This window comes from Typopeltis vanoorti, chromosome 1, assembly GCF_054136105.1.
Source record: "Typopeltis vanoorti isolate ZY-2024b chromosome 1, IOZ_Tvanoo_1.0, whole genome shotgun sequence".
Taxonomy (NCBI): domain Eukaryota; kingdom Metazoa; phylum Arthropoda; class Arachnida; order Uropygi; family Thelyphonidae; genus Typopeltis; species Typopeltis vanoorti.
The window spans coordinates 83,545,729-83,564,857 of record NC_143549.1 but is presented as its reverse complement, the minus strand read 5'-3'; the positions used below and the strand labels follow the sequence as shown (position 1 = coordinate 83,564,857).

Genomic DNA, 19,129 nt, shown 5'->3' with positions numbered 1-19,129 from the left:
CCACAGTTAATTTATCCCATTCAAATCCTGGAGACCAAATTTGAGAACAATAGTCTAAGTGTGGTCTGATCAGGGTTTTATACAGTGTTAATGATAACTTTTTTATCTCTGCAGGTCAGCATTCTTCTCAGTATTGCAGCAATCCTCTGGGTTACCTTCACCACCTTTGCAATATGCTCCATGAATTTCAGTTTTCTATCGATCATCATCATCCCTCAGATCTCATCTCCCCTACTTCCTCCAGTACAGCTCCTCCGAGTATGCAGCCTCCCATCGATGTATCCCAAACTTCAAGACTTTACATTTTGTTGCATTAAACCGACACCCCATTCATTTGATGATTTATAGTTTTATGGTGCAAGAATAGCAAAGGTTATACCAGTACGCAAGGTAATGTAATCACAAACATCCATGCCTGCAGTGGTATTCTAATCTGCAGAGAATGGGAATGGATAGTATATTGGTTGGTTAGTTTGGAGATTGACTCTCTGCATGATACCAGCAAGTTATGTATGATGGAGCAGTGTCTCTTAAAAGGAGGGTAACCAGTGGCATGCCCTAGGGTTCTGTTCTTTGGCTGTGTGTTTAACTTTTTTGTAAATGATATCATGTGAATTGATTGAGGATATTCAGCTTGCTGGTGATGCAAAGTTGGGGTTAATTATACGTAGCACTTCTGATGTATATTCTCTTCAGGAATATTTCATTAGACTTTTGGCTTGGACAAATGCTGGCCTGGTTGGTTGAGTGGTTAGCATATCCACTCTCCAGCCAAAAGGCTGCGGGTTTGAATCCTGCAGTGGGCATGAATGTTTGGGATTGTCTGTAAAAATACTAGTGGTGGTGGTCGGTGGTAGATGGCGTTAGTGTAGTTGCGGTTCATTGTAGTTGGTGGATTGAGTGGTGGAGACAGGGAGTTATAGAGTAAGCCCTCCCTCAATGAGTCTTTGGACTCCCTGGAAGTGTCATGTCATAATAATAATAATAATAATGCTATGATAGGTGTGATAACAAGGTGGTTGTGTCATTGTGCTCAGATTTGTTCACCTGGTTTTCATAGTGATAATGAGGTGGTTGCCACTGTATAGAGCACTAGCACTGGTCTGACCACACCTGGACAACTGTGCTCAGATTTGGTCACTTGGCTTTCATTGTGATGTGGAAACATTGGAGAGGGTCCAGAAATGAGTGACTAAGACAATATCAGAGCTCTGGGATGTTTGCTATGGAAAGAGGTTGAAGTAATGTGGATTGCAGAATTTGATGAATAGGAAGGAAAAAGGGTGATATGATAGAGATGATTAAATTAGTGAGGATATTTTATCAGATTAATTCAGAAGGGGATTATAAAAAGTGTTGAAGGTGAGATGGGAAGAACCAGAGGCCATACCTAGAAGTTATGTAAGTGTGAGGAGTAGATTTTTTACATGGAGAATTGTGGCTGAATAGAACACATTACCAGAATATGTTGTTAATGCAAGCAATATGAAAGATTTAAGATTCCGTATAATAAATATGTTGTCAGTTGAATGAAACTCTCACGATGAGTGTTCCGACTCAATGAAGGGTGTATTAATAAATAATAATAATAACAACACTTTTCTCACTTCAATAATTTTTAGGTTTATCAAACTCAATCAGATCAAGAAATTTCTTCTCCCTTTCTGAAACTCCTGATAGTTGTAAAATAATTGGTATTTGGATTTACAACCAATTTATGTCATGATCTCTCAGTTGTGACTTGTGTATACCAAATCTTAATTAAACATTTATTATTACATGTCTAAAATTACATTGTCTAATTGCATTTTTGAATTTTGAGGTCTGGCTGTCCCACAGATTTACCTATGAAGAAGGATGTAAATATAATTTCCATTCATATTCTTCATCAAAGCTAATCATAATTTTTTTTGTTTGCAGTCTCATACATATGAAATAGTGTAAGCATAGGAAATATGTTATTTAAATATATTTTTATCTTTCTAGAGGCGAATTCATAATTTACCAAGGTGGGGATATTTCAAAGCCTGTTGTGGAGAGTAGAGAATGGAAAAATTACAAATTTAATTTTGATGATGTGACTCAAGCAATGCTGACTTTATTCACAGTATCCACATTTGAAGGCTGGCCTGCGTAAGAAATATTTCATTTTTATTGTTTACAAATTTCAGTAAACTAAGATTTGAAATGGGCTTTATTTTTAGTTAGTATAATGCTTTTGTTAACTAATATGCGATATATGAGATGTTACCACTGAAAACATCTTGTTTATTAAGCAATAGTAGGTTATAATATGAGAATTCTCTTGCACTTAGCAACTTAATGTTTAGAATTCTTAACAGTTAACTTACTCTCATATATTATATAGAATGCATTTAGAAGTTTTAATGTGTGCAGTACTGTGTCTGCATGTGGGTGTATTTTGTTTGGATGTGTCATTGGATAACGAGAAATATCTCATCAACTTATTATAGATATCTATAATATGTGATAAGAATATTCTGGAGTATCTTTAGATAATCACCTAAAATATGTAGACATTAAAAAGTTACTTGGTTGTGAGGAATGCTTAGATTATGGGCTTTCATACTGCCATAGGTGATGACATTGTCATTGCCATAAAATGTACCAAACTAAAACTTGAATTAGTTGCAAAAAAAAAACAAAAAACCTACCAATTTCTTAAAGCTAATATTTCTCTATTGTAATACCAACATTATTTGAGTTAACATGGTTATGATAAACTGTTAAAGAAAAGTCAGCTATGTAATTATGCTAAAACATTACCATGCTCTCTCTCTCTCACAAATAAGAGCAAAGTTGTAAAATTATTCAAAGAATTTAAAGTTGCTATGAAACAGATGTACCATTCACATAATAGTTTGACTTACTTTGGCAGTTTGACAAGTTTATCTATAGTAATTGAGGCAGTTGAGCATAGAACTCCTATAAACATATGCAAGATATTATGCAGGTAATTTTAATTGATTTGATGGGGAAGGAAAAGAAGAGGAGGAGATGAAAAACATCTCTCTCCAGAAACAGCTTTGGAATCTATTATAGCTATTTTAGAATTATGTGATACAGGATACACTGCAACTTACATAAATTCTAACTTGTGCAAATAAATAATCATTAAAGTGGTAGAAACATGATGAATTATAAAAATTTTACTTAACCTGCCTACATTATTTGCATTAGATGTAATGGCAATTTTCTACAGACAGACAATCTACATGGTGCATGCCTGTACTTTCCTCAGTCTCGACGTTTTCTTTTATATTCTCATACTATACTGTATTATATATACTTTGCATTAATAATTTCAATTTACATATTGAAATCCAAATTCTGTGTGAATTTTGTGACTGCAACTAGCAGAAATAAGAATTAAAACATATTAATGCACTGCCACATGTGCTATGCACATGTAAGCAATAGATTGTGATTAAGGGCTGAAGGAATGAAATCTGAGTTATGTAAAATTCAAGTTATGTTAAGTTTGCGGAACATAACTCTTACATAAGTCGAGGACTGCATGCATGTATTTTGTTAATGGTAGATAAGTTGCTGCCATTGGAAGAAAAGTGAGTTCATATGTATTCGAATCAGTATCACAACCAATCTTCATTTGAGTAAACCCAACACATTCGACGGTCAGGGAGTTTAAATACACTCAATTTTTGACTAGAAAGACTATGGAAATCCACATGGAATATCTTCAATTAAGGATGGAGATTCTGTGAATGGTAGCACTTAGTGAATTATGTTCACTTGAGATGCAAGAAAGAAATAGTATGAGGTAGTAGTAATATTTTGGTAGTATAGTATTGAGGTGCAGTTGGATAGGCAACTGTCTATCAGATAGGTATCAGCAAATTTTGTGGGGAGACAGTATCCCGAAAGAGGAAAGTTATTCATGGTGTGCTGCAAGGATCTGTTTGTTATTATTATTATGATGATGATGATTCAGGACCTCCATGGAGTCACAAGACCCATTGTGAGAGGCCCATCATAGAAAATGCAAAGCCTATCATACCACTCCTTCAACTCATTCACCATTGATGCTCTCACCATTCCATCAGGCAATGCATTTCACAGTGTGACCACTCTCTATGCAAAGAAACCACTCCTCACCCTTTTGCAACTTACAGTTATGATGGCTCCTTGTCCTTGCTCTCTCCCTTTGTTCCATCAAATGTAAGATATCTCCTGTGTCAACCCTTAAACTTCCTGTCAACAGTTTAAATGTCTCAATCATATCACTTATCCTTCTTCTTTCTACCTAGCATTGAAATCCACGTTCCCTTAGAGGCAAATAAAGATATCGTCTTTATCTGCCTCTCTACTCTTTCCAAGGTTAATTTATCTCATTCAAATCCTGAGGACCAGATTTGAGCGCAACACTCCAGATATGGTGTGATCAGGCTTTATGCAGTGGAATGACAACTCTTTTATCTCTGCAGGTCAGTATACTTCTCAGTATTGCAGAAATCCTTTGGGTTAGCTTCACAACTTTTGCAATATGTTCCCTGAATTTCAGGTTTCTATCAATCACCACCCCCAGATCCCTTGCTTCCTTGACTTCCTCCTGTACAGTTCCTTCAACAGTGTATGCAGCCTCCCATCAATGTATCCCAAACTTTAAGAGTACATTTAGCTGAATTAAACTGCAACCCCTGTCTCCATTCGTTTACCCATCTGTCCAGTTTATTCAAATCCTCTTGCAAGGCTACCACATCTGCACTATTACTAATAACACTTTCCAGCTTCACATCATCTGTAAACAACTGAATATCCCCTTGCGGTGCATTGACAATGTCATTGATATAAAAGTTAAACATACAGGTCCTAGCACTGTTCCCTGTGGGACCCCATTTGTAACCTTCTGCTTCTTAAATATAACTTGCTCATACAAAACTCTTTGATACCTATCACACAGCCAATCCCCAAATCAGTTCACTAATCTGATGTTGAAGCTCATGTACTGCAAATTAAATGTCAGCTTATTATGTGGCACCCTATCAACTGCCTTTGTAAAATCTTAAAAAAAAAAAAAAAAAAAAAAAGCAGAATATGGCTTTCCCTCAACTGCTCTTGTCCTTCCTTGTCAGATGTCATCTCCTTCCAGGAGATTGACTACCATGAGCTTCCACCATGTACGGTTTTGTGCTTCTCTTTTACATTCTTCATAGGACAAAAAGGTCCAGTCGTTTATATTTGCCATCCAATCTGTTCTTTGTCTCCTTCTTCTTTTTTCCTTGTATCATTCCTTCTAGAAGGTTTTTTGTAGGATTTCATGCCTTAGTATATGTGACCAAGGTGGGTGGTTTTCCTTTTCTTAATGGTTTTCAACAAAGTCCTATCTTCTCCAATCATCTCTAATATTTTTAAATTGGTTTTTTTGGCAGTCCATGGAACTCTAAGAATTCTTCTGAGGATCCACATCTCAAAGGGTTTTAGTTTATTTTCGTGATATTTTGATATTGTCCAAGTTTCTGCTCCATATAGCAGTGTTGACCATATGTAGCATTTGGATAGCCTAATTCTTGTTTTTATGTGAATTCCCTTTGAGGTCAGAATGTTTTTCATGTTAATGAAGGTTGATCTAGCAATTTCTATTCTTCTTAATATTTCCTTATCACACTTTCCTTTCTCTGTAATTAATTGACCTAAATATATATATAACTCTCTACTTGATCTAAGGTATTTCCTCTGATCTTATTATTTATATCAGGTATTTTCCCTTTTTCTCTTGCAACCAGCATGGTTTTGATTTTTTTTGAAGTTGAAATTAAGTCCATATTTTTCACTTAGTTTCAACATTCATCTGCATATCTTAAGTTGTTTATATTTCTGCATCCTATGTGACTCCTGCTCTTGTCACTTTATTATTAAAGGCAATCATATTACTAAAACAAGAGCTCTCCTCTTAACAAATCCATTTGTGACTCTCTCTCTCTGATAGCATTAACCTCATCTGCCCAGTGAGGTAAATGATCCCTCACTAATTTCTCCAAAGTCTTAACAATTATTGATAAAATACAAACTACTTTATAGTTTGACACTTCCATTTTACTACCACCCTTAGTAAAAGGTGGCCATACACTCATCAAGAAGTTAGGCAATAGAGCTGTCAGTTCTTTAGTGCATTCTTTCAAAAGCCATGGCAATATCTCATCCAGTCCCATTGCTTTATTGACATCCAAAGTACTTAGTATTTGAAATACACTCTCTTCATTCTCTTGTAAACCTCGAACTGCCCCATCCCTGAAGTGTTAAAACCTACTTCTCTTGAGTGAACTATCCCAATAAAGTGTTCATTGAACAACTGCACTTGTAATTTGCATCATTCACTCTACTCCCATTTTTATCTAACAATATCATTCCTCTTACTACTGGTAGTGTTGGAAAGGAGCTTTGGAAGAAATAAGTGTATTTTGAGTAATAATCAGCAATATTTCTTGAATTTTAGTGTTATACTATTTCTTCTTGAGAACAAAGTGTATCTTTGTGACTTTTGACATGATCTTGTTAGATTTAAAAAGAACACAATGCTGGTACTCACGAGATCAACAATGCAGGTGTTAGCCCTTGCGACTAGGCAAGCACCATGAAAATCAAGTGACATTAATGACAGACTATTCGAAATTGATTCGATGGCATGAGTGTATGCATAGCAGAATGTAAGGGATGTATTTGTAGAGAGAATGGACAGGAGATGAAGGAAGGTATGGATTTATAGGAAGTGTGATATATTATTGCACTACAAGGCAATGAATGTGAAACAGACTGACAAGATAAAAGGTGGCATAAATGGAAATGAAACTAAAGCTAATGAAACTGAGGGGAGTGAAAGAATTTAAGAATGTAGAAGCGAAAATTAATGATAAATGAACAAAAGAAAGTATGAATGAGTAAACAGAAGTAAGGTGCGGCAGAATGAGAATTTGTGAGGCTAGAGAAGTGAAAGAGTGCAATTGTCAGAATCCGAGATTTGATGAAACAGTTGTTGAAAATTAAAAATGAAATGAGGAATATGCAGAATGATATGAGACATTTAGTGTAAACTAATGAAAGTGTACAAAAGAATAGAATGAAAGAAAAAAATGGTAAAAGAGGTGACGAGTGACTTCAGGATAGCAGTATATCGAGATTCCATAGTTGGAGGATTAGATAATGAGAAAATCTGTAAGGTCTGCTATCCAGGAGGAGAATGAACGGGATAATTCAGGCATTGGACAAGAGGAGAAAACAAGCAAAAGAACTAGTGGTGGTTGTAGGGACAAACAATTTAAGTGGACATAGGGAGTATGTAAGGGCGAATATCAGGAGGTTATTGAGAAGAGTGAAAGAAAGCAGTGTAGTGAGAAAGGTAGTCAGTGTATTCCCAAGGTATGATGATGAGTTGAGATGGAGAGCTGGAATCATGAATGGTATATTAGTGGAGCTATGTGAGGAGAAGAGAGTACAGTTCGCAGATGGACGGCATGTGTTGGACAGAAGAATGGAATTTTACAGCATGATGGGTTGCATTTAAATGGCTTTGGAATGAGTGCGCTGGAGAGAAGTGTTGCTAGATGTAAGAACAGTGTGTGCTACATGCAAGAGATCAAAAGTAAGAGATGAAGGGAAAGATTCGGAGAGTCATATTGAAGAGACAGTAGTGCTTGGAAGTAAAAATAATGGTAGCATAGGAATGGAAGAGAGAACAGGGAAACAGAGAGAGAGGTTGGGTGCACAGGGAGACATGCATAGGGAGAGTGGATGTTGAAAGTAGCAAAATGTGTGTATGCAGATGGAGTATATTGTGATGTGGGTGAGGAAGTTGAGACTGAGCAGATATATTTGGTAATTAGTGATAAAGGTAATTGGGAAAGGGCAGGTGGGGAAATCACAACCAATCAGTGGCTTGGATAGGACTGGTTATAGACCTAAAAATGAATAGCTGTGTTTAAGACTATTACACTTTTTTTATATAATGTTCGTCAAGTAGCTTTATTTTATCGTCCTACATGTTTTGCCAATTTTTCTATCGGCATCTTCAGGGAATACAAACTAGTAAGCTATATGAATGTAACAGACTAGGTTATAACTGATGGTTCTAATTTATACAAAAAAATAGTATTGAACGAGACAATGCGCGTCTCGGAAACGTGATTTATTCGTTATGGCTCATGATGTAATTGTCATGAAAGTTCATTTCATTGATGTTTAATGATCTGATTAAAGCTTTCCAAATTTCTGGTAAGGTTAGACCTTGATTCTTGTTTAGGTTTTCAGTTTTACGGGCGACTGTAGCTGCTTCCTTGAAGGTGGTTCTTGAATGGTAGTTATCTTCTATATAGGGCATAAGGCTCTTATCCCACTCAATGTGATGGTTAGTAGAAGCAAAGTGGCAAGAAATGCCTGAAATGTCTTGTCTGTTGTTTCTGACATATCTTATATGTTCTTTCTTTCTTGTTTCAAAGCTTCTAGAGGTCTGACCTACATAACTAATACCACATGAGCAAGGTATATACTCCAGAGTACTTGTAGAATGGATGAGGATCTTTCGGTGATCTTAAAAATTTCCAAATAGTGTTGATTGGCTTGAATGCTACTCTGATATTATGTGGTTTTAGAAGGTTAGCTAATTTTTTGGAAATGCTGCTGACAAATGGAATAGTAATAGTGTTGATGTATTGGACGTCATCACGTTGTCTATGTGGTATATCAGTCAAGAGAATCTTGTTGTAGAGTCTTTTTGGATAACCATTTAAAGATAGTTCTCTGGATATTGTAGTTAATTCCGTTTGTAGGTCATTCTTATCTGTTGTGTACTGTATAGCTCTTTTCTTGAGCATATGGATAATGCTAAGTTTCTGAGCTATATGATGAGACGAGTTGAAATGGAGGTAACGTCCAGTATTTGTAGGTTTTCTATAAACAGATAGGTTGATACTATTATTGGTTTGTTTCTTTATTAGGATGTCAAGGAATGGCAGTTTTCCATCTTTTTCGATTTCTAATGTGAATTTGATGGTATGGTGAAAACTATTGATTTGGTTAAGGTAATCCATTAGTTCTTCTTTCGTATGATCCCAAATGAGAAAGATATCATCCACATATCTGTACCAAATTTTCAGTTTTGGAATGATCTGGGATAAGATTTTTTCTTCTAGATCTTCCATGAATAAGTCAGCACAAGGAGGGGAGAGGGGGCTACCCATGGCTAATCCGGTGAGTTGTTTGTAGACAGTGTTTTGCCAAATAAAATAGCTAGAAGTTAAACAGTGATTAAACAAAGTAGTGATGTTTCTTGGGAACAAGTTGTCTAAGATGTTGATGACTTTAACCACTGGAATGTTTGTAAACAGAGATGTAATGTCTAGGCTAGCTAGTATATCCTCTTCATAGATAGGGATGTTTTTTATTTTATCTATAAAATGGTGTGAGTTTTTAATATAAGTATCCGAGATGTGAATGTGTTGTTGCAAAATCTTAGCAAGGTACTTGGACAGTTGGTAAGTGGGAGAATAGATTCCGTCAACTATTGGACGTAATAGTATACCTTCTTTATGAATTTTAGGAACACCATACAGTCTAGGAGTTACTGGGTGCATTGATTTTAACTTATTACTTCTATAAGACATAAGTTAGTCATTCCACGTAATAGTTCATTGGTGCCATTATGATTTTTTATGGACGGATCTGTACTGAGAACTTCATAGACAGACTTGTCAGATAATAGATTTTTAATTTTTTCTTCATAATCTTTAGTATTTAATATAACTGTATTATTACCTTTGTCGGTTTGAGTATGATGATGTCTTTATTATTTCTTAATTTGAGAAGCGTTCTTCTTTCCATTTGGTTAGAGTTGGAGTTAGGAGATCTTGTCAGAGCTGAAAGGATTATGCTGCTTTTTAATCGTAAGTCATATGGAAGTGGTAGCAATGAGAAGGCTTTTTCTGAGTTGCAGATGAACTCTATTTTAGGAATGGCAATGGGTTTTAAGGCAAAATTGAATCCTTTTTTGAGGATAGAGATCTCAGGTTTAGTTAAAACATGTTTAGATAGGTTAATTATCACTTGGTTATCTGGTAGAGAGATGGTTTATAGTTGATATGATTATCATACAGCATATTGAATTTATCAATTTGTGTCTTTTTGCTGTGGTTAAATGTTTTGGTAAAACTGTTGCTAATCATATTGTCTAATAGTTGCCATGTCTCTGCATCAAGGTTATTAGAGATCACTGTGAGTCTATTTTGCTAAGCATGAATCTCGTATGGCAAATTCTTTCTCTGAGAAGTGCACACGAAGTTCTTTGGTAAATCATGTTAGCTTTTTTAGTTTTATAATAAAACTGAAAAAATTATAACATAATTTTATTATAAAACTAAAAAAGCTGAGAGAAAACTATCTTAGGCAGCATGTAAAAGAGGGCATGCGTAGATTGAGAGTTTTAGATCTGATCAAACCATCAGAGGATGTAATTGTGAGTGGGGGTTTCACACTTTCTTCCAGTTGGTGAGAGTGATCATGAAGTAATCACCTAGGTTGTGGCTAGTGTAATGCAAACTTCTGTGAGGAAAGGATATATATGGGATTATAAGGCTGGTGATTATGTCAAACTTAGGAGATAGCTTGGAGCTATAGCAGGAAAAGGAGTTGAGCGGTAAGGAAATAAATGCTTCTTTGGAACTGACAAAGAAATGCATAACTGCACCAATATGTAAATGTATTCATTCCAAATGCCAAAAGGTTGAACAAGGTTGGTTTAAAATGGATAAATGAGGGGCTTAAGCATGAAATCTGGAATAAGGTACTTTGCAGGCAGTATAAGATGAATAATGGTAATAATCAGTTTCACAAAGTGTATAAAGAACAAGCCAGGAGGAGACGTGCTACAGGACAAAATGCACAAGGTATGTTTTCCAGGTGGTAAAATGATTAGAGTGATTGAGGCATTGGATATGAGGCGGGAGCGAGCAAAAGAGTTAATAGTACTAATCGGTACAAATGATTAATTGGCACAGATGGAAGGATATGATGTGTTTGAGAGAGGACAAAGAGCGTGTCAGAATGGATATCAGGAGGCTGCTTGGAAGGATAAAAGAGAATAGTGTGACAGGAAGGGTAGTCAGTATGCTGCCTAGGTATGACTGTGGTGAAATGAGGCAGAGAGCAAGGATTATGAATGATATGCTGGCTGAAATGTGTGAGGAGATGGGAGTACACTTTGTTAATGTGTGGAATGAGTTTGAGGAACGAAGTGAGCTGTATGGGAGCGATGGACTGCATTTGAGTGGATATGGTGCGAGTCACTTGGAGAGACTGCTGCTGGAAGGTAGAGAAGTGAATAGAAAGAATGAATCAGATCGATAGGGGGAGTGATGTGGAATTGCAGGAGAGTAAGACAGGAGAGATTGAAGAGGTGGATATGAATAGGGAAGGGAGTGGCATGAGTATGGAAAATGAGCCTCCCAATTTCCCTGCTCCTCTTGCACACCCATGTGCAAGAGGAGCAGGGAAATTGGGAGGCTCGGGGTGGACAGGGGTACACAGCATGAGAAAGGTGGATGCTCCAAGAGGAGGTGAGAGCATGTGTAGGCAGGAAAGGAATGGGATGACCAGGGATCAAGAGAAAACAGTTGGAATTGAAAAGGGTTCTAAAACGAAGAAGCAGAAAGGGAAATGGCCCCAGTCTAGCATCGAGAGATCACATCGAGTGAGTGGTATCAGTGGAACTAGCTGTAGATCCAGAAATGAGCTGTTGTGTTTGTATACCAATGCTAGAAGTATAAGAAACAAGGCAGATGAAATGGATGCACTAATTGCATCTGTTCACCCAAAGATTGTCGGTATAAATGAGACATGGTTGAAAGAGGATGACATCCTGCCAGGAATAGAGATGGAAGTTATATGATGTGTTTCGTGAAGATAGAAGGGGTAAAAAGGGAGGAGGGAGTGCTATTTATGATAGAGAAAGAGTTATGTCCATACAAAGTAGAGATGCAAGACGGAAATAGTGCCAGTGGTTGTGGAGGCAGTATGGTGTGAGATAGAGGTGAATGGAATCAAATGCTTGGTGGGATGTTGTTATATCTGAAGGAAGGACCAGGTAATGTGGATGGTGGTGATAGTGAAATGTATAGTCAAATTTGCCAAACAAATAAGAAAAGGGTGATCATTATGGGTGATTTTAATTATGGTAATATAGACTGGAATGATGAGATAGCAACTGGAAGTAAAGAAAATGAGTTTCTTGAGTTTTTGAGTGATAACTACTTCAGACAGTATGTAACAGAGGGTGCAGGAGGATTAAGGGTATTGGATTTGGTCATCTCATCAGAGGATGTAATTATAAATGAGATGTCAAATCAAACACCAATTGATGAGAGTGACAATGAGGTGATTACCTGGGTGGTTGCAAGCAGTGCGAGGACCTCTGTGAGAAAAGGGTATATGTGGAGCTGCAAAATTGGGGAGGTGATTATGAAGAGCTCAGGAGACCGCTTGAGGGTGTAGCATGGAATCAGGAGTTAGCTGGAAAAGAGATCAATGCAGCTTGGGGGATTTTCAAAAACAATTTAGCAGATGCAATGTCTAAATGTATTCCAAGGGTGAGAAGGTTAAATAAGGTAGGTGTGAGATGGATTAATAAAGAGATCAAGCATGCAATACAGAGAAAAAGGGCATTGTGGAGGCAGCATAAGAGAAGTGGAAATAACCAATTTCATGAGGTCTATGAAGACCAGGTAATTAGGGTGACTTGGTTGGTGAGAGTAGCTAAAGAGAGGTTTGAACAGCAGTTAGCTAATGAAGCCAAAAATAATCCTACGGAGTTCTTTTGATATGTAGCCAGTAAAAGAAAGAATGATTATGGAAGGATGACATTGATTGGAGGAAATGGTATAAAGACAGCTGTTGCAGAATGTGTGTTGGAGATACTTAATGAGCATTTCATAAAGATCTTTCAATCTTGTGAATGTGACTTCATGGAGAGATTGACAGCAGTTGTTGATGCGGAGGAGAGACTGACTGTAAGTGAGCAAGAGGTGTTTGGGGAGTTGAGTAAGCTAGATGTAAATAAGGCTATGGGACTTGATAATAGAGTTGACACCTGCCTTGACAAATTTTTTTAATATGACTTGCATTTGGTCAAGTTCCTAAGGAGGGCAAGATTGTGCCACTTCATAAAGGAGGTGATCGAACTCAAACATCAAACTATAGGCCTATCTGTGTATCAGGTGTTGTGGTTGAGTTGGTGGAGAAGCTTGGGAGAACTAGGATCCACAGTTGGGTAGACAACAATGGTATAATCTTTGACGGACAGCATGGATTTGCTAAAGGGAAGTCATGTTTTAGTAATCTACTTACTTATTACAATAAAGTGACTGCTTCCTTGGACAGAGGAGAAGGATACACAGTAATATGCTTGGATTTCGCAAAAATGTTTGATAGAGTACCTCATGATATGTTGACAGTCAAACTAGAGCAGATGGGGGTGGATATTAGATTAGTGCATTGGATTGGAGACTAGCTAGCTGATAGGTACAACAAGTTGTGTATGGGGGGTGCGATATCCAGGAAAAGAAAAGTCACTAGTGGAGTGCTTCATGGGTCTGTTTTAGGGCCATTACTGTTTAACTTGTATACTAATGATATTGGTGAAGATTTGGATGGAGATATTCAGTTGTTTGCAGATGATGCAAAGTTGGGACGAACCATAAAGAGTAGTGAAGATGTTGTGGCCTTGCATGAACACTTGAATAAATTGAGTAATTGGGTGGGGAAATGGGGGTTGTGAGTTCTGTTTTGCAAAATGTAAGGTTTTAAAATTTGGAAAACAAAGATGGGATGCATAATTTATGCTTAGTGAGGATATATTGTTGGTGGTAGAGGAAATAAGAGATCTGGGGGTGATAGTGGATAAGGATCTGAAATTTAGGGGACACATCACCAAAATTGTAAAGACAACAGAAAGGTTTCTGGGAATGATGTGGAGGACACTGACATTTAGAAGTAGGGAGATTCTTGTTCCGTTGTATAAGGCTTTGATTAGGCCACACATGGACTATTGTTCCCAGATTTGGTCACCGAGTTTTCATAAGGATGAAGAGATGTTGGAAAGGGTCCGAAGGCGACTGACTAAGGCAGTTTCTGACCTCTGGAATGTTGAGTGTGAGGAAAGATTGAGAAGATGTAATTTGCAGAGTCTGGTGGAGAGGGGAGATATGATAGAGACCTAAAAGTTGGTAAGGGGGTTGTTATGAGATCAATGGTGGAGAAGTTCTATAGAGAATAGTGGGAGATCAGGGTAGAACCAGAGGTCATCCCTGGAAACTGTATAAAGAGCGTGTGAGCAGGGGAGTGAGAGGTAGGTTTTTTTCATGTAGAGTTGTGACTGGTTCGAATGCCTTGCCTGAGGGTGTTGTGTCTACAAGGAATTTGAGTGTGTTTAAGGCTCGGTATGATGATGTGTGTGTGTGATAAAAGGACCTCCGAGTTGAGTCTTTGACTCCATGAGGTCTTTGGGTAATAGTAATAGTAATAAAATAAAAGTGCAGTAAGAACAGAAATTGGCAAATTGGGTGAAGAGAAACTTTAGAGAATTGTGGCAAGTAGAAGGAAGAATGATCATTGTAAAATGATGTTAATAAATGAAAATGGTAGAATGGTAACTGCTGCAGAAGACATTGTTGAGGTACTCAGTGATCAGTTTATAAGAATTTTTTATCCTGACCAGGGTGGAAACATTAGAAACTTTATAGTAGAGGACATAGGAGAGGATGGCTTAATTGCAAATGAGCAGGAAGTATATGAGGAAATAAATAACCTTGATGTCATTAAGGTAATAGCACTTGATGACACATCACCACACATCTTAAGGAAATGTTCCAGGGAATTGACATTAGCAATGCATGACTGTTTAATAAGTCTTAGAAAAGGACAGGTTTCAAGGGAATGGAAAGAAGGTAAAATTGTTCCACTTCATAAAAGTAGTGGTGATGGTGGTGAGGGTGTTGTTTCAAATTATAGACCAATCTGTATTATTATTATTATTACGGGCAACTCTAAGGAGTCCTTGGACTCATTGAGGAAGATGCAAACATTTATCGGCTGCCCTTAAAAAAATAACTAAAAGAAAAACTACATAAATACTTGTTTCTTGCTGCCCTATCAATGTTGCCTTCCGGGAGCGGTGCACCTTCGGGTTGGTGCGGCCCTGCCTCACAGTATCTATCATCCCTTGCCTTGAACCAACTCACAGTCATGGCACCCACTAGAGATTCTAACAACTTTTTCCACTCATTCACCACTCTCAATGCAAAAAAACCTAGTTCTAACACCTTTGCTAACCACACTCTTGCCCAGTTTCCATTCCATGGCCCCTAGTCCTCCCACCACCAGGCCTGTTCTGATAAATATCCTCTGAATTAATCTTATAGAAACCCTGCAGTAATTTGAATGTCTCAATAATATATCACCCTGCTTCCACCTATCAACCAATGTCTGCAACCCACAAATCTTCAACCTGTTCTCATAAGGTTCATTCCATTCACCTGCTATCATCTTGGTTACTCGACTCTGGATCCTCTCTACCTCCTCCCCATCAAGAAGAAACCCTGGCCCCCAGATCTGGGCACAGTAGTCAAGATGGGGTCTAATCAAGGCTCGATACAGAGGAATATTAACTTGCTTGTCTCTGCTTGTCAAAGTATTCGTCAGTAACCAAGTGATTTGATGAGCTGATTTTGCCACTTTTGCGATGTGCCCCCTAAACTTCAACTCCTTATCCACCAATATCCCCAAATCTCCTGGAGTACAGTTACATAATCTTTTCACCCCAAATTGCATAACCTTACACTTTGCCACATTAAATTGACATCCATTCTTCTTAGCCCATTCTCCCAATCTATCCGAATTATCTTGCAAAATTTTGACATCACGTTCATTCACTATTGCTCTACTCTACTTTGCATCATCAGCAAACAAATGAACAGTTCCTCTCAGATCCTTTCCGATACAGAACAAATTAAATAGTAGTGGTCCAAGAACAGAACCCTGCTGCACACCACTAGTCACAGGTTGTTTTTCGGACTCTACTCCTGAATAAACTACTCTCTGATATCTCTCCGTCAACCACCCTACTATCCATCTCACCAACCGTATATCCATCCCCATATGCTGCAGTTTGCTGATTAGAATTCCATTAAATTAAACAGCAGTGGTCCAAGAAGAGATCCTTGTGGCACACCACTAGTCACAGGCCGTCTTGTGGACTCTACTCCTGAGTAAACCACTCTCTAATATCTCTCCGTCAACCACCCTCCTATCCATCTCACCAACCCTATGTCCATCCCCATATGCTGATTAGAATTCCATGTGGTATCCTGTCAAAGGCCTTAGCAAGGTCCAGTAGAATCACTGTAAACCCATTACCCTTATCCAGTTCAGCCGTCACTGTGTTATAATACGTGAGCAAGTTACTGAGGCATGACATAACCTTCACAAAACCATGCTGTCCCCGATACAGTATTCCATTTTCTTCTATCCAATCTTGTATTTTCCTCTTGACTATTTTCTCTAAGACGTTGATAATGATTCCTTTTATGCTGATTGGCCAGTAGTTTTCATCAGCAGCTTTGGAACCACCTTTGTGCAGCGGAACTATTTTCCCTCTTTCCACCCCCCCACCCCCCTTGGGGCTGACCCAGACCCGAGGCTCAAATTAAACAAAATGGTCAAGGGCACTGACATTTCTTTAGCCGCTTCACGTACGACACGAGCTGGTATACCATCCAATCCCACAGATGTATTGACATTGAGGTTCTGTAATAGACTAGTTACCTCTACTTCATTCATCACAATTCCATTATAAGCTGTTGGTTCTTCCATTCCTGCAAATTCACCACCTGGATGATATACTCTTGCAAAGTGCTCGCTCAGTAATTCCACAATATCGACTGATTCGGTTACCTCCCTACCCTCAGCATTTTTTAAGATCATTCTACCATGAGCATTTTTCCTTTTACTTGCAACATATTGAAAAAACTGTTTGGGATTCTCTTTAGCCTGCATGGCCAATTTTCTTTCATAATCTGCCTTTGCTTTTCTTACCACCCTTGTTACCATCCTGGCCTGAGCTTTATACTGTTCCTGCACCTGATGGTCACCTTTCTCCTTAAATTCCCTCCACAATTGTTTCTTTTTTTGCAGCTCAAGCTTAATAGTGTTATTCATCCATTTAACCCCTACTTGTTTATTATTCGGACTCTTGGTATACAGTCAACCATTGCCTCCTGCAAACAGTTCTTAACCACCTCCCATCCACTATCAACATCCAGACCTTGCAGTTTTACATGCCATGGCACTAAGCCAAGCACACACCTAAGCTTGTCATACTTACCAGCCCGGTAATTCCACATGTACCCTGTCTTACTTGTAAATTCCACTCCTTTACCCACCTCCCAAGTCATGACCTTATGGTCACTCTCACCAATTGGTGGCAACATGGTCATGTTCGTTACAGCCACATTCTCAGTTGCAATTACAAGGTCCAGCACTCTCGGCCCCGTGGTATTTTCCACTACATGTTGCCGTAGATAGTTGTCCCTTAATAACAGCATAAAATCCAATTCCTTCCTCCCATGTGCCCTCTCCTCTTTTCAGTCAATGTTACCATAATTAAAATCTTCCATAATAATTACCCTCTTTCCGTTCATTTCTTCTATTTGCCTATGCATACTATCCCCACCATCTATTCCATCACCTGGTCTATAGCATCACCCAATTGTATATTTTGTTCTGCTAGATTCTATCTCACACCAAACAGCCTCAAATGTGCTCTTTTCTCTATCCTGCAGTTCAACTTCTATACTCCTTGGCTGCAGCTCATCAGCTGTCATCAATAACACTCCTCCCCCCTTTTTATTCACCCTGTCACTCCTGAACACGCTATACCCATCGCATTCAATCCCACTAGCGTTATCATCTTCTGTCAGCCATGTTTCACTAATACCAACAACCTGTGGCCTGGAAGTGCCAACCATGGCCAAAAACTCTTCCTTCTTGTTCCTAATACTCCTGGCATTAGTGTACATGAATTGCAGAAGCCCATTTGTCCTATCCCTACTTTGATGCCTTATACTGACTATCCCATTCTGATTTGTTGTCCTTCATACTCGCTGGGGCATAATATACTTATTCATACACTCAACTGCCTCCCTAAAGTCTGCATATCTACTCCCCACCTCCTCCCTCTTAATAAATCTAGTTTCCCTGAGGCTGTATATACACTTCCACATCATTCATCAACACTTTTTCAAGTCTCCGTACACCTACTCCATTCAAATGTAACCCATCCATCTTATATAAGTCCTTTCGCCCATCGAACTCATTCCACACATCCACAAATTCCACACCACTCTCCATGCATAACCCACGCATAAAGTCATTGGCAATTATGGCCCTCCTTCTAAACACTTCGCTGTCAAACCGCGGTAAGATACTCACCATCCTAACTCTCTCACTCTTCTCTTTTGCTACCTCAAATAATTCCCTCACATCCTCTATCATTTCCATTTTGTCCTCTTTCAAATCATTTGTTCCTGCCACGATTGTCATCTCTTTTACCCTCTGTTTTTGCAGTCGAATAGATTCGTTGACGTCCTTTATGTTCGCACCCGGCTGGTATGACTTCGTTAAACTCTCAACTATTACACCTCTTAGTAGCGAATCCCCTTACAGCACTTGCCCCTTCATTTTATTGACGTTTACGAACATTCTATTATTTGCTGTCACAGACTTTCGCCGGTTATTTGTCGGTACGTTCAGCACACATTTTTCCATACGCTCCAGTTGCCTTTTAGCTCTGTGTATCGCACCGTTCAAACGGGCAATTTCACTATTCGCATTTATCTCACCATTTTCATTATCAGTCAAATCATCCATTCGTTCTGTATTTCTACCCTCATTTACACTTTCAACGACGCTCTCACACCTATCTGGCACTACCACGCAATTCTCTAGCACACTGCCATTTTCTACATTCTGACTATCGTTAACGATATCACTCTCACCACACGAAACACGCTTGAAATCCTCATTCTCTTTACACTTTCTGCACATATTAACT

General features: G+C 38.3%; 1 protein-coding gene across 1 annotated transcript in view; it reads left to right on the top strand.

Annotated features, from left to right (window-relative positions):
• LOC150110163 (muscle calcium channel subunit alpha-1-like) overlaps window positions 1–19,129 on the top strand; it is a 1,246,847-nt gene that overhangs the window by 650,242 nt on the left and 577,476 nt on the right. The window contains exon 27 of the mRNA XM_090391329.1: window positions 1,987–2,133. Coding sequence (XP_090247455.1) covers window positions 1,987–2,133 — 147 coding nt within the window. The remainder of the gene's footprint in view (window positions 1–1,986; window positions 2,134–19,129) is intronic.